Here is a 14,953-nt window from a genome sequence, read left to right as displayed (position 1 = left end):
CTGTTTGTCCGTGTCCATGTTGCATTTGATTAACTCGTTTCTCAAACGGCCAACAGGCGCGAGAAAGCTAGAACGCAATGCAGTTCTTGCTGTATTTACACATCTTTTCGTTTCTTTTTCTTTATGGACCGTATGTGCACTTGGAGTGCGCCTAGCCAACGCAACTGGCTGTGGAAATGAAGAAAAGCGCCCCCATCCAAGTGTCGTGGTGAGGAACGCGAGTGAACGTGCCGAAATCGCTGCGGCAAGATTAATGCTCGAACACACAACGATTACCATTGTTTCAAACATGCCCCGTCGAAGCACTTGCACAAAGCAGACGAGACTCGGGAAAATTTATCGTTAGGGCCATGGTTCAGGGGTTCGGCAGCCGAAATCGTCCGTTGCGAGAAACATTTAAAATGCGATGATTCTAATGTGTTTCTCATTACTCAGCTCACCCGCGATATATTGGTAAAGCGCCCTCGGCAAAGCCCGCTTGACGTCGACGACCAATTATCCGCGGGGTCCAGGGGTCTACTGCTGGTGGCAAGGGCAGAACGAATTTGGGGGAATATCGCCCGAAGAGCGGCCTCTGATCCTCTCGTGAAGTAAACAACGACGAGAAATTAATTAAATCTCTGAAGGCGTGCGTGTGCTGCACAAATGTGTTGCTCCGGTACCGGCAGCATAGTGGAGAACATAGTTCACACACACACACTCGGGCCACATTATGTGGTTGCCCTGGAACCCACAGCAGCAAGTGAAGGGTGAGAAGAACCGCACTCGTAAATCAAAGGAACGATTTCTTTAAGCAACGAAAACCGCATCTCGGATGAGGGCAATAACGACTTCTCTGCGGTGCCGGTGGTGATCGCGACTTCTCCCTTCGTGATTGTGTCGATTTTTTCTTCTCCTCGATGTGGTTTATAAATGGGCCGTTTGTGGAGTTCCCCAACCCTGCCATTTGTCTAATTTCACTTTCATGAACGCCATGGTTCCTTAATACTGTGTGGAAAAATGATGTCGCCAAGCGTGCAGATCAAAGTAGGCAATGCACCCACTACAAACTATACACAATGACGTATGTTATATACGAACAAAAATCGAGACAGTTTGTACGAAAGAAATCATCTTTGTTAATACACTAGCGTTAACACTAGCTCTCAAATCGAGCATTTATTCTGAGAGGTAATAGCAGACCTAATTCAAAGTATAGATCGAACGAGCGTCTTTGTGTAGTTTTAATCTTCCGAACTAAGTTTAAACTCAGATAGGGTTGTTCAGTTTTCTTTCCTATTGCTAAATATCGTGCAAATCATCTTTCGCTTGGCAGAAGAATATTTATTACTGGTTTCATCTCGTTATTACTCACATTTATAATCTTTATGCAATTGGGGTTTCGTATGTGCTTTTTGTACAGAAATTTTTGAACTGATATTTGACATTTGATTTTTGAACTCGTTGGTTTTGGAATGTAGAAGAATTTGAAACTGATTGGACGAATTAAAATTAGATTAAAATTGCAACAAATATAATACAAACAATTATATTTTACCTTATGACCTTTTTACAATTAGCAATAAGTATGTGCTATATATATACACGAAATAGTTTAGAAATAATATTTCTAACTTACGCTCACGTTCGGTTTGGAATAGGGAAGAATTTTGAACAGATTGGATGGAATAGAATTAGGTTCGAATTGATCTAACATCATAACATAACGTCTAACATTAATCGAAATCTCGTAACAAAATCAGGTAAAGTATATTCTCTTAACATTGGATAATCTGGTATTGCAGATTGGACACTTGTTAACAGATGCCGCACACTTACCACATGCTGCTACATGACCACAAGGCAAGAACACAGTTGAAAAGGGCTTTACCAGGCAAATCTTGCAAACTTTTTCGTGCGGCACCTCATCATCATCGTCATTGCCTTCCTGATCTAAGGCAGTCGATACATATTCAACTTCTGGATCAATTCTGCTTGCAACAGGATCCAAGTCGAAGCCAACTACATCAGAAACAATAGGTTCGAGTGCTGGAAGCTGTTCTAAAAAATTCTGCTCAAGTGGCACGTTATCTGATTGTCCAGTGAGCAATGGACACTGTCGTGACCAGCGAATATGTTCATCACGCGGCCTGTCGGATCGTTCCCAATATCCCAGTTCTATCCTACAAAAGGTGCATATTACGGAATCTGCATGGCCTGTGTATACGAATCCCCATTTAGCGAGCTCCGCAGGTTGGACATATGAATTCGGCCAATGAACGTATGTCCGTACTCGATTAGCCTCTACGTTGAAATCATTTGCATCATTTGTGAGTGGACCCGTGTTGTTATTGGTAATTCCAGAAAATCTTCCAGACATAATATCCATAACAGCATCTGCATCTAATGAATGACGTTTGAATCCAAAAATATATGGAATACATTATCTGTTAAAATAAATCCACAACTATATAATTTCATACGTACTTAAAGCTGGTTTTTCTCAAAGCTCTTTAAACGCAATTTCCTGTTGTGTTGATCGATAAGATATTGATAAGGATCATTTGTACGATGAAATCACATGTTTGTTGATGATAAAAACGAAAAATGAGCCGACTGAGTAAAATCATTCACTAAAAAAACATTTATGGTGACGTGTAATATTGGAGCAATGTAATTGGACATGCTTACTAGAAGTAATGTAGTTTGAGCCCGCATTTTTTTTACGTCGAACTCTTTTTTTTAGCGAACTCTCTCATCACGTTATAATGTTTAGAAGCTCTGGAGAAACTTGACAATAATTACTTTTTTGTAAAAAATTGCATAGTTTGTATCATTTTATGTATCTTGAGCTAATGTAACGTATAAGAAGAACGGCAAAGCTTATGATTAAAATATTAGCGCTTAATTTAGATGAAGTAGAATAGTGATAAAAACGTTTTTCTTAAACTCATCAACGTGTTTTGATCGCACTAACGTTCACTTTTTTAAGACTGCTACAGACGGATGTCAACGTATCACTAACTGGTATCCCTAAGGACCAAGAAAAAGAGGTACTATCGCACATGCACCTATCTTGATAAGATAACCCGTTATCGTGCAGCACAAACACACGATAGGCCATGTCTACGACGTGCTCAATTGTGAACGGGCCAGTAAATAAGTTTCAAATCTGCTGGGTTGATTTTCAAACAACGTATTGCAGAATTAAATTGAATGTCCTGCTTCCATTTGACTAACCATCCATTGATTGCTTGTAGTTTGAACAACCACGCGTTTAAAGTGCCGCTTTGATTGAGGCTGGCTGATTAATTAACAATTACTTAACGATGCTGGTATAAAAAGAAACCAACCCGGTTGAGAATGCGCCCTTCGCCGTTCGTTTCGAAGAGGAACGCAGGCGAATGCATTCTTGCATCCGTTTGATTGGACGAAGACCCACTACGTAGCGACTCGCCACCATACCATGGATTTTGATTTACGTAAATGATCCGTCCCGTACCGTTCAACCCCAAGTGACGCCTGATTGTGTATGGGAGGATATACTTACGTTCGCATCGTCGCCTCCGAATCCAAAATCACATCCACATTGTTCGAATCATAATGACATCATTGCCAGCGCGAGCAGCAGGGATCACGCACTCGACGGGGTTTCCTTTTCGCATAAGCCATGCGCATGTTGGCGTGCTGCTAGCACCACCCCGGATGATCCTATGAAGAAAGAAAGAGCGAGAATGAGAGATTGGGAATTAAACGGAGTCGAGAAAGGAACACAGCTTCAGCACGTACCAAAGTCTTCCATTGGTGGTAAGGAAAGAGTAGTTTCCACAAGACCCCGATCGTATGCAACCACATGAACCTTTTCGTCTCCTGCCGGCACGAACAGTTGCCTAATTGTTTGAGCTCCGTTTCTGCTCCACCAAGACCCAGACATGCTCGAGCTACCGGACATCTTTCATTGTGGACGAAGCCGGATCTCGTACGATCTTCTGGGCGAGTTGGGGAGTCGCGTTTCTGTCGGACGTGCAGCTGGTGACAGTACTTCTGCTCCGCGACACACGTCCCTAACGAGAGATGCATTCGCCGTTTGCAGTGTTTCTTTTTTTTTTCTTTCCAATGCCATTTCCTTGACGCCTGGTGAGACACCATCGCTCTGTTGGGTGCGTGCTTTGACCCTGGGGATCTTCGTCAGCCGTTGGAGTTCTGTTAGACCCCGTTGGTCGTTAGTTACAGCGATGATGGAGTACGCACGCGCAATTGCAAATCATCCACGGCCTGTTAGCCTTCGCCAGTGCGTATCCTTGACGTAGAACGGCGCGCAATCCGGCTGACACCCGTGGCTTGTTAGAACGCATCCATGCTGTGCAAAATAGAAAAAATAAAAAAGAAAGACAGACGCACTGGTACACATGCAAATACTGCAACAGCATTTGCGCTATTGCATCCTGTTTAGCCATTTGTTGTAAATGGTTTTTTTTGCGCGCTTAAACTAGGAGGATTAGTGAAGATCAGGAAGACCACGAAGTACTTAAAGCACTGCTTTCGGTATACAAATATTTCAAACAAAGAAAATCAATGCAATTCGACGCACGGCTTCTCTGAGGCTAAAATCAAAACAATTGATGAGAAATGCAAATTGATTTACGATTTCACTGAGTAGCGCGCTGTGGAGTTCCTCCGATCGCCGAAACATAAAAGTGTAATTGTTTTAACGTTCCTGAGCCACCATTCCTATTCCATTCCATGGCTGATTTGGAAATGAACAAGCTTAGACTCGTAATTGTTAGAGTACAATCGGTCGAATTGATCCATAGAACGATCCCAGCAGTTGATACAGCACGTGGTTAACGGTTAGGCATTAAAACCCCCACTCGAGATCTGGGAGTAAACAAACATTCACTGCGCTTGTTTGAATTTCGGCCAACGAACGGACCACAGTTCACAACCAGAGAGTTGCACACGATAGAAGGAAACGTGCGCTACAGGCATAGAGAGATGTAGATCGATCGGTAGGACGGAGTTTGCGGTTACAAATTTCGAACTATGGAATCATCTAAACACATCCAGGCCAGGATGGTCAGGACACATTTTTTTCCTCTTCAGCTTAACCCAAGCACATGCAAGTACGCCCCGACCCACGGGAAAAGGCGAATGATGCTGCGAGTGTAAATATTTACCAACATTCCGCCGTCTAATGGGTGATCCTTGCGGGCGATTATGCCCCGAAGGGGAAGTTTGTTCGCTTTATTTGGGTATTACCAACCGCCGGTTCGATTGTACAGCATGTTCGTAAATTCGAGCCTGCAATTAACCGACCCCGTCGGGTGTTTCGAACCGTACCAGGCCCATGTTTATCTTATAGATAAGGTTGGGTGTAGAAAAAAAAACCGGCGAAGATTCAGAGACAGCTGCGCGAAATTAGCTCGCCCATTTATTGAGGTTATACTCTCCGCACAGCAACGGTTGTTTCTGTGGTAGTGGGTAGAGTAAACAAGGCTTTTGTTTGCTTTATAAAGGGAGTTCTGCCCTAAAATGGGGTTGATATCTATGTTCCGCTGTACTTTTAGTAAGAACAACAAGTTGCATTCTAACAAAAATATGTCAAACTGGCCAAAATGCAAAGAAATGGCGTTCTTCAATCGAAAACTCGATCGGTTCTCCTTCACTCACACGCTACAGATGCGTTGAACGCAAATGGTATGGACATTGAGGGTTAAGCGAGAGTGAGGCCTACCTCCAAGCAAGCTCTCGGCTTGCCTGACTGCTGACCCCAATAACCCCCAATTTCAATTACGTCTCGGACACAGCCTCCACGTAGTTGTCGGTGTTGTCGTTGTGGTAGAGGACGCTCATCACCATGAGGGCATCACAAAGACGATTTGACTATTTCTAGTTGTCTGAAGGTGCGAGTAATCGAGCATCCAGACGACTAAGGAGGACTTGCTTCAGCAATCAGCCGTAATCAGTCGAGATGGCTGGGAACACGCCATGCGGTCTTTTTAAGGATCTTGAAGTTTTCGACGCTACATGCAATTCTTTCCGTCCTTCTGAAGGTCGTTTAGTTAGGTGCTTTCTGACGCTAGGAATGCAGGGTTTTTTGCCAGAACTACGAGTTTGTATGTGCTTTGCATTTTAGCTTTAGTTAGCTTTGAATTTTAGCTTTTAGTTGCGACAGCTGAGCTTATGGAAATTTGAACATAACTTTTGAGAAGATAGTGAGCACTAAATCCGAAAACGAAGTCAAATATCTATAAGGCATAAAAATAAAACCATCAAACTTAGAATAAAGTTGTGAGGGCATCATAAGCACATATTTTTATGATTTACGAAACAGGAATAAAAGACAGACCTTGTAAAACCTGCCCGAGCGCATAAAGTTTACCAACAAACGCTGTTACGCGTTGCTGCCGCGCAATCAAGCACAATTCAGCCCCGGAAAGCTGCTGCGGCAGCAAACTCGTTTCACCTTTTCCCTTGGTCCTCGATCCACTCGTGCCCTTGGCCGGTAGTGGCGTTCCCCACCACACACGAGAATGCGCTGGCTCAGTGGAATGCATCGTCGACGACGTCCCATTCCAGTGTGGTCCCACCAAACGGGCAAGATTGCTCAACAACCCAACCAGGTTGACCAGGTTGCAGTGAAACCGCACATAGCGATCGTACGCGACTGCCGCCATTGCCATTTATTGCACGACCAACACCGACACCGGTGCGTTTAATGATCCACGGCCGCGGAACCTCCAGCACTGCGAGTTCCACGAGCTGGTATTGGTGAGGATTGTGGACTTTAGCATCCATTAGTCATCGTGGGTATTTCACGGATGTTCTCCACAGCCTCCTGATCATGCGTGTGCAAGCAAAGGTGGGCAGGAATGTGAATGACTCATCGTTCTCGGCAGCTTGCTTCCATCCAAACGCGGCCCTTGAGTCCCTTCGTGCTCCGTGACAGAATTCTACAGGCGATCCCGATGCCTTGATCGATAATGCTTCACGTAAAATCATCCCCACTCCGGAAGTACGCGTGTGTCTGAAGTCGATACCAATAACAAAGATATCTCCATCAGTCATGGACATTTATCCACGGGTTTCACTTTCCACCCAAAAGCTTCGTCATCAAAGAGAACCGCGTAGCACGTCGTTTCCGGTCGTGGACGGGAGATTCAAAGCGGCTGGGTGGCAAGAGGGTGTAAAATGTAAATGCCAATGGGTGCCATTGGAGCGAGGGTACGAGAAAATAGAAACAAAAAACTATACGTACATCAATCAATTCCGAAAGCGTCCAACGCGTTCGATTGGTTCGAAAAGACGGCATTTAAGCGAGCTCAGCTTCAAACGTACCCCGCATAATGCCTTCGTTTGCCAATGTTTCCAATTTCAATTTGCTCACGGCCAATGAGAATCGATGGGGGAAATGTGCCGTCGCCAATAAGACCCATGCCGTTGAGAGCTGCTTTATTTTCCACCAACACACTGATCGCTGGCGGCTTTCCCTCCGGTTCAAATGATCATGATTTTTTGGGGATGTTTTGGAAGTGCCACCATTAATGTATGATCGCGGCAATGAAAGTGGTCCAGATTCGCTTCTCATGCAGCATCCGAGCACGATGGGATATTTAAAACAATTAATGCCGAGTTCGAGAGCGCTTGTCTGTCTAGTTGCGAACATGTATGCGTGTTGTAGAGATACTTTCGCAAAATCATTTTAGCAAATACCTGAGAGAACATCGTTTGCAACGTAGCGATTCGAAACAATGGAAAAGAAAAGGCAGAAAAGCATTCACATCTTTTCCACAAATATGATCAATCTGTGTTTATGTCTAATCACACATGAGTTAGATATCTTACTATTCCATAGCTTCTTAATGGGGCGATCTACGGAGCACAATTGTGTTCCACATCGGACGAGTTATGCTTCCATATGGCTACAATCTTTTAAGACCCTGTCGCGTTCTTACAATACAAAAAGAAAAACCAGCATTCAACGCTAATAATACAAGAACATGAACTAGATGGAGTTTCTTGCGAACGTATAATGCATCCATGGCAAGTTGAGTGTAAACAGCAAAAGATCAATAAACATGAACCATTCGAAATTGATCTCACTTCTCCGCTAACATCGAATGGGTAGCGTTAAAAAAAACTTCAAAGAGCAAAGTTGTAGTTGAAAATAATCTACAAACTAGCAATTCCCATCGGGGAACCGTGTTCATGACAATGTTCCTCAATGTTCCGTTTGCTGAGCAGAAAACTGACACCGTATAGGGCAACATGAGCGAACGGAGTAAATCTAACACGAGCACACTTCGGTTTCTGATGAACCCCGCTAGTACGTGAGTTCTATCAAGGCACCTTGGCATTGTGATCGTTATCCGATACTCGAATGCGCTTTGATCAAGGCTAGGTTTCGATTCGTACGGTTAGGAAGACACTTGTGCAATAGAGGTTCCATTCAAACAAGCTGCTGTCATCAATCAGACGAGATCAGTACGATCAAGCAGTATGGAACGCGTTGAAGTAGTTTGTTTGAAACAGATCAAACTGCCGATTTAATCCCACATTGAGATATGAAACCAAGAGCAACGAATACTCCAAATAGTTTGACAAGAAGTACGAATATAGACCAAAGGGAACGAGGTTCAAATATTAACAACTTTATGCTCTTATGCCACTTGACATCTCTGCGTGGTATGTTGCTCGGAAAAGTGTAAAACCCAGGGCTTGTCCGTTGGTACGCGTCCGCTATTTTCGTGTGCGCTATCACATCTGGTTAATGTTTACGAAGCGCTGCCTGGCAAGCCAGACAAAAGTACGTTCATACGTTCTTGTGAAGTTAGAACCGTGTGTGGAACATCTCGAGAGGGGAGTAACAAAGGCAACAGTACCTAGCACAGACTTCTCCATTATGTTTTTCAATCCTGTTCTTCTCGGCTAAGTTGGCGGAGGTTCTCCAAGGATGTTGGTTTTCCTTAGCACTATAGTTTCTTTTGCATTTTCAGTATTATTTCATTCCTTTACTAGTTAGATACGCTAATGCTATCAAGAGTTATATTTCTGGAAAATGGCAATGCATTCATCAAGTTATATCCTGTTAAGTCTGAAATAGCAAACCATTTCAGACGGACGGATGACTAACGCCTGTAGATTGCAGATAAACACCGATGATTTAAACTATAGTTATTTTTTGTTTAGCAAAATTTGTAATCAAACAATTGATCATCGTTAAATAGTATGTTTGTCAAAAGAACTGTTCTTTCCAACTCACTGTCGACTCACCTCCAAGGGTTGATATTATAACAAAAATCCTATGCAAATGTTATACTTCCGTTTGATAAGGTTATTCCATTCTAGAGGCCTGATTCCCGCTCCTGGTACAATAAAACGCATTCCCACTAACACATCATGATTGTTTGTTAACTTTGCAAACAACCACAAAATAAACGCTTCCTAGCAAAAAGTGTGACGATAAGTATGAGCAGGCAGTGGTTATTTTTGCGCAACCAACATGCTTTCATTTTGCTCCAACCACCTTGGATTGGCTGCGCAAATAGACAACCGCAAAATAGCACACACCGGAAGGCTCGTTATGCAGGCCATTCTAGTTCCTGGTAGTTTGAACTGTTTCGCATCTCGTCATCCATTTCTCGGTAGTTTTCGTGCATATATCATGACGGATGAAGAAAAGCGCATGACTCTCTGTTCGTGACTTTCATGGGACGTGATTCACGCTATATTCAAGACGACCTTTAGGAAATTAATAATAAATGCAATATTACCACCACAAGTATTAGAGCTTCTCAAATATGATTAGTGATTGCTTGATGGTTGATTACTAAAGATTGTTTAAAATCATATGCGCATCTAAAACGCCTCATATATGGAAACCTAATGTTCAGTACTTACCCTCAATATGATGTGATATCTTCTTTACGAATGAAACGAATTTTCATTCTGGAGCGTAAAACAACTTTGGTGGGATGCATGGAAATGAGGTGCTGTTAGCACGTTTTTTGTACCTTTTCAAAATATTAAAGCAATGATAATAAAACATTCATACAATAGTAACTTCCGCACATCCTGTGAATAATGCAGACCATGAATGCTTTCTAAATCTCAGCATCACAAATGTCCAACCACTACTAGTAGAGGTATAAAATCGTGAATATGACCCAACAAAGCGCGCTCAGCTTTCTCGCTCCGAGGGTCAGTGGCTCGAATATGCCAATCTCAAAGCAAAAGAAAGAACTGCAAACTACCCCATTCCCGACAGAAGCCGGACTATCGGACTTAAACCTCGGCATGCAGTGGGGTTTCCTGTGTGGCTTTGCGCTGGCCTCGAGGCTTGAGGCCAGAACGAGGCCACAGACCACCATAGGGGCACGCAAGCTGCAGTGACCTGGATAGCTAGGGCAGGGCAGAAATGAAACACAAAGAAAAAGGCCATAACGTCGACGGCAGCTCGAGCACACGTCTGAAACCGGTCTCAGCATAGTCATCGAACAAGTCGTGGGTTTATCGTGCCCGGGAGGGCCTGAGGGATGCTCCGGTCAGCCCGGGACTGATTTATGATCCCAATGACCACCGGTCAGGCTGTCGGTCGTTTCGGTCTCAATATGCTAAATTGCTAACGCGCGACCGAACGTGCAATGGTAGTGCGCTTGCCACGAGCGCCGCCGGTACGTTTGAATACGATTGGAAAATACAAAGAGTGCTCATTTCAATCCAGTCTTGGTGGAATAAATCACTATCGGTTTCATGGAGCACGACTCATGTTCATGCATTTATCCGAATCTTTCACCAGAATGCTGCTTCATAATCGTACAAATGCCCAATTCTTTCAAAAGTAAACAATTCTAGCTCTCCTATTACGTAGCTAAGCGAAAGCCACTGGAGATGTAGTAGTAATCTGCGAACATCTTCGTCTGACCTAATCGCTAGAGTGTTTTGCCATTCTACATCATGTACACGTCTGCCACAAGAAGGCGCCTCAAAGTTTTCTAGGCGTCCAATTCTAGCGATTGTTAATGAACGTGACAAATTGTTTATTCGACGATTCTCCCTCCCTTCAATAACCGCTAAAGCACCCTCCCGAAATACCACAATCCCGAGTTCAGTTTGATCTTTCGTAGTGAACCACGCCCAAACATAACAGAGCGTTGCCCATTGCGGTTATGATTATGGAACAAAAATAAAGCTGTACTGCTGTTCTTGTGTCTCACACTGTAGAAGTGATGAACGGCATTTTAAGGCGATCGTGCCGATGACGACATCAATGAACGGAGTTTAACGATCGTAGGTCAAAGCCGCCTCACATAATGCCCTACGATGGGGCTTGCTTTTTTTTATTATAACCATACACACGCACACGATCACGGTGACGTGATTCAACACTTGTGATCATAAAAAGCGAGCCCATAGAGAGAAAAGGCTCTGCTTCTTAGGATCGCTTTCCTCAACCGGGGAGATAATCCAGTAGGGAATGAACAACGTCAGCATAATGATGATGATTGTTTTGTGCAACGTTCGTGGAACCGCCGCACTGGCAGGCCGTATTTTTAATGAGCGTGTGTGTATGTTCCACTACGAGTAGGTTAAGGGAAAGACTGGTTTAAAAGCCGCGCTGACTCAAAAACTGCAACGATCGAGATGATGTTGATCTACGAAGATGTTCAAGATGCAACGAACCAAGAGTAGCACCACGGGGTGCATGCGTCACCCCGTTAGTTCGTTCGTCCGAGCGGGGAAAAGGGCAAATGGGATTTTTTTGGGGAAAAGAGAAAAAAACTAATAAAATGTTTTGCCTACCACTTGAAGAATTTCTCGCTCGACGATGCTGCAGGATGATCTCGTTACGTACCCGCGGGTTGGCCCGTTTACTTCTTCTCATGTGCTCGCGTGTACGTAATCTCAGTTACAGCAACAATGCCAGGATAACGCGAACGGGCGGCCGACAATCGAGAGAGCAAAAAAAAACTCACCGTTTGAGGGGTTCCTTGAAGCGCGGGATCGATTTCAGTTTCTTTCAAAAACCTTTCATTCCGATGATGTGGGTTTTCTTTTCTCGCGTTATGGATTACATCCCAAACGGTCCGTTTGGTGTATTGTGTGATCGATCTGCTGGGCGGGAATATAATACCGATGACGAACCTGATCCGGACTGGTGTAGCAATGATGCACTCCGTTCCACGACGCTTGCCAGCGATATTGATGCTGGCTTTTCTTGAGGTCCAATTGAATGCGAATCAGCACGATATTAGCGCAATGTATAACACTTTCGGACGTGTCTCTGGGCTTGTAGTGTAAAATTATTGTTTTCTCACGCTTTTCATGTTCAATTCGACACATTTGGATTTATTGCAGATATACAACTATATCTTCCATTGGCCACCGGGTTTTCAAGCCAGGGCACTAGTACACCTAGCGTAATCCTTCACATGCTCGTTACCACGGTCGGCAAAGGGCCGGAAGCAGCCACGTGATCCACGTCCTCTACGTTTGTCGCGTTTTAAAATTATGAAAACCTCTCAGACGTCCCGGAGAAGAGAAAGAGATTCTGATATTAGAGCGGGTTGCTCAAACAATCAAACGCACCGGAGTAGCAGTTGTGGTGTAAAAGATAGCCCACAGAAAGGGTCTTAGCTTCAGAGACCATACTGATACTGATTGGTAGTAAATGTGATGCACAACAGTGCTGTTAGAGAAGGGTATAGGTAGAATTAAGAAGAAATCACGACGGAATGTTTCAGCGAATGAGTTTTTGGCGCTTTTTGCTTTCGTCTTCTTGTGTACGCCCGGAAGAGGTCCCAGAAAAAACAAACAGCTTAAATTTTTTCTTCATCTCAATGAATGTCCTTGATAACCACCTTTTTCAACATATGTCTTTTGCTTTGATTGTTCGTTAGTGCATTCGTGAGTGTGGATTTGTTTTTTCCTCAGCACGGATGCCATGATTTTACTGTATTTAATGCGCTTACTAAAGTAATCATTCCTTAATCATTTAATCTCTCCCTCTGCATCAGTGCTCAGAGAGAGGAACGGGGATTTTTGGGGGCAGGATTAAAATCGTTCACTATACAGAAATTCAGAAACGGAGGCAACAGAGGAGGATTTGCTTTTTTCTTCTCCTTCGTTTCGGTAAAATTTGACCCTCTCTTACTCTTTCTCTTCTATTTATACATGTACAAAAATATTCTCATTTCAATTTTGTCTTCGCCCCTTTCCGACACGTTCTCTATCACTTTCTTAAGAGCTGCAGCCGTTCTAAATGATTTGTCTAGCTAATAAATACACAAAAAATATAGTTCCTATATATATTCGTTCGCAGTGTTTTCAGTGGACATTCCATAAAGCGATGGCTCTACAGATCGTGCTTTGAATTAAGGCCTCTCGTACTATTTTACATTTCTAAAACGCGCTCTGCCGTCTAACCACTATTCCAGAGCTTAAGCTGTCTTTCCTCTTGGACAGTTGGTTTTATGTGTTTCCATCATACATGCATGATTTAAAAACTTCTCTTCTGTCCAATTAAAACATATATTTTTGCGTCTTAAAACATTAATTCTAAGCTTAATGCATAAAACCCATCGTTATTGAATTCATTATCGTTCCATAAATGCATTCCACGGGTGCTACTTGACCAATTAAAGAGAAAATTTAATATATCTATCTAAAAATTACTCCTTCAATCGAGACGAGTTCTGATTTTGATTTCGGGGTTTGTTTAAAGTCTTAGATTAATTTTGTTTCAATTATAATACATCTACATTTTACCGAGAGCTGATGTTTTCTTCATACATATCTATAACGAATCAGTTGCGTAATCTTTAATTTTAATAACAATAAATGAAAGAACGAAAGAAAAAAACACGAGACAGAAAATAAGAAGCTCGGCCATGATTTATAGTTTCTATCACGATGATATTTGGAATCCAAAAGTCACTATAACTAGCCGACAGAGCTTGGAATACAAGAAGAAAAAAAGAACTCGAGAACAAGCAATTCCCATTTTCCGATTACGGAACGAATCCGTTCCGATGCGAAACTAACAAAAAAAAGGGGAAAGTCACTTGTGAGTCATCAACCACCCATCAACCCACGTGATTTCGCAAGCAAACAAATTACTACAAAAAAAAATCAAAAATAGAAAGACAGGATAAAAATTTGCTGTAATTTCAAAAGGAAAGACGTAAAATTCTTTGCTGAAGAAGACAGTTCACCCGAGGAGATTGTGTTGAATTTGGGCAACATGGAAGATCATGCCAGCGCAGCAGCATTTCATATAATAAATTGGGAGTTTCCCCCAACTAACACGACGGGTTACCTCATGACTCATAGAGCATTGGCAGGTCAGCGGAATGAAGCCCTCATGCGCACAGCCATTCTGTAAGGATAATACTCCAAACGGCAAAATGGCGCAATGTTGCCAAAATCATTTGTGCCCCATTCGAAGCCCCACAAAAGCCGTCTTTTTTCGATGGTTTAATCTAAATAAATTATTTCCTAATATGAAGGTGACCGCACCATGGCCGGTCAAATGCAATGAGTTCTAGGCAAGCATTTAACCCTCCAACGGCTAATTCGTCAGCGTTACCTTTCGATCGTTTGTGGCTTGTCGAAAAAAAACTTGTCCCAATTGGAATAGAACCCCTCGATGAGCGTACGTAACCAGTGTTGGGTGTATATTTTTGGTTTCCCTTATTTGCCGCCGCATGTAAGGACACTTGGGTCGTTAAAAGCTAGGACACAGACACACTCTCTCGCTGTGTCCTTCTTCTGTTATCCTTAGCACGGTTTAGTAGAGCATCAAAGCTACTCAAACGGAAGATCATCACAAAAGAACGAAACCCACTCTTTTGCTTATCGCTAGGATTTGAATTGGAAAACTAGGAACGCCTACCGCCGTCACGATGAACTATCACTCTATACCACGTGTACCACTCCAGTTGACCGATACCGGAATGTCCTACGCATATGTCGC

The 14,953-nt window shown here is 43.1% G+C and overlaps 1 protein-coding gene across 1 annotated transcript; it reads right to left on the bottom strand.

Moving 5' to 3' along the window:
- Positions 1–1,484: 1,484 nt before the first annotated feature.
- On the bottom strand, positions 1,485–2,849 carry LOC128723518 (death-associated inhibitor of apoptosis 1-like). Its single transcript, XM_053817272.1, has 3 exons — positions 2,671–2,849; positions 2,467–2,506; positions 1,485–2,382 (listed from the first exon to the last, which is right to left on the bottom strand). The coding sequence occupies exon 3, from the start codon at positions 2,366–2,368 to the stop codon at positions 1,739–1,741; it is 630 nt and encodes a 209-aa protein (XP_053673247.1). The 5' UTR covers positions 2,369–2,382; positions 2,467–2,506; positions 2,671–2,849; the 3' UTR covers positions 1,485–1,738.
- Between the last annotated feature and the right edge of the window lie 12,104 nt (positions 2,850–14,953).

This window comes from Anopheles nili, chromosome 3 (assembly GCF_943737925.1).
Source record: "Anopheles nili chromosome 3, idAnoNiliSN_F5_01, whole genome shotgun sequence".
NCBI classification, from domain to species: Eukaryota; Metazoa; Arthropoda; class Insecta; order Diptera; family Culicidae; genus Anopheles; species Anopheles nili.
This window is presented reverse-complemented; position numbering and strand designations above follow the sequence as displayed.

Coding starts and splice junctions, on each gene's coding strand:
- LOC128723518 (XM_053817272.1), bottom strand. CDS start 2,368: ATGGATATTATGTCTGGAAGATTTTCTGGAATTACCAATAACAACACG.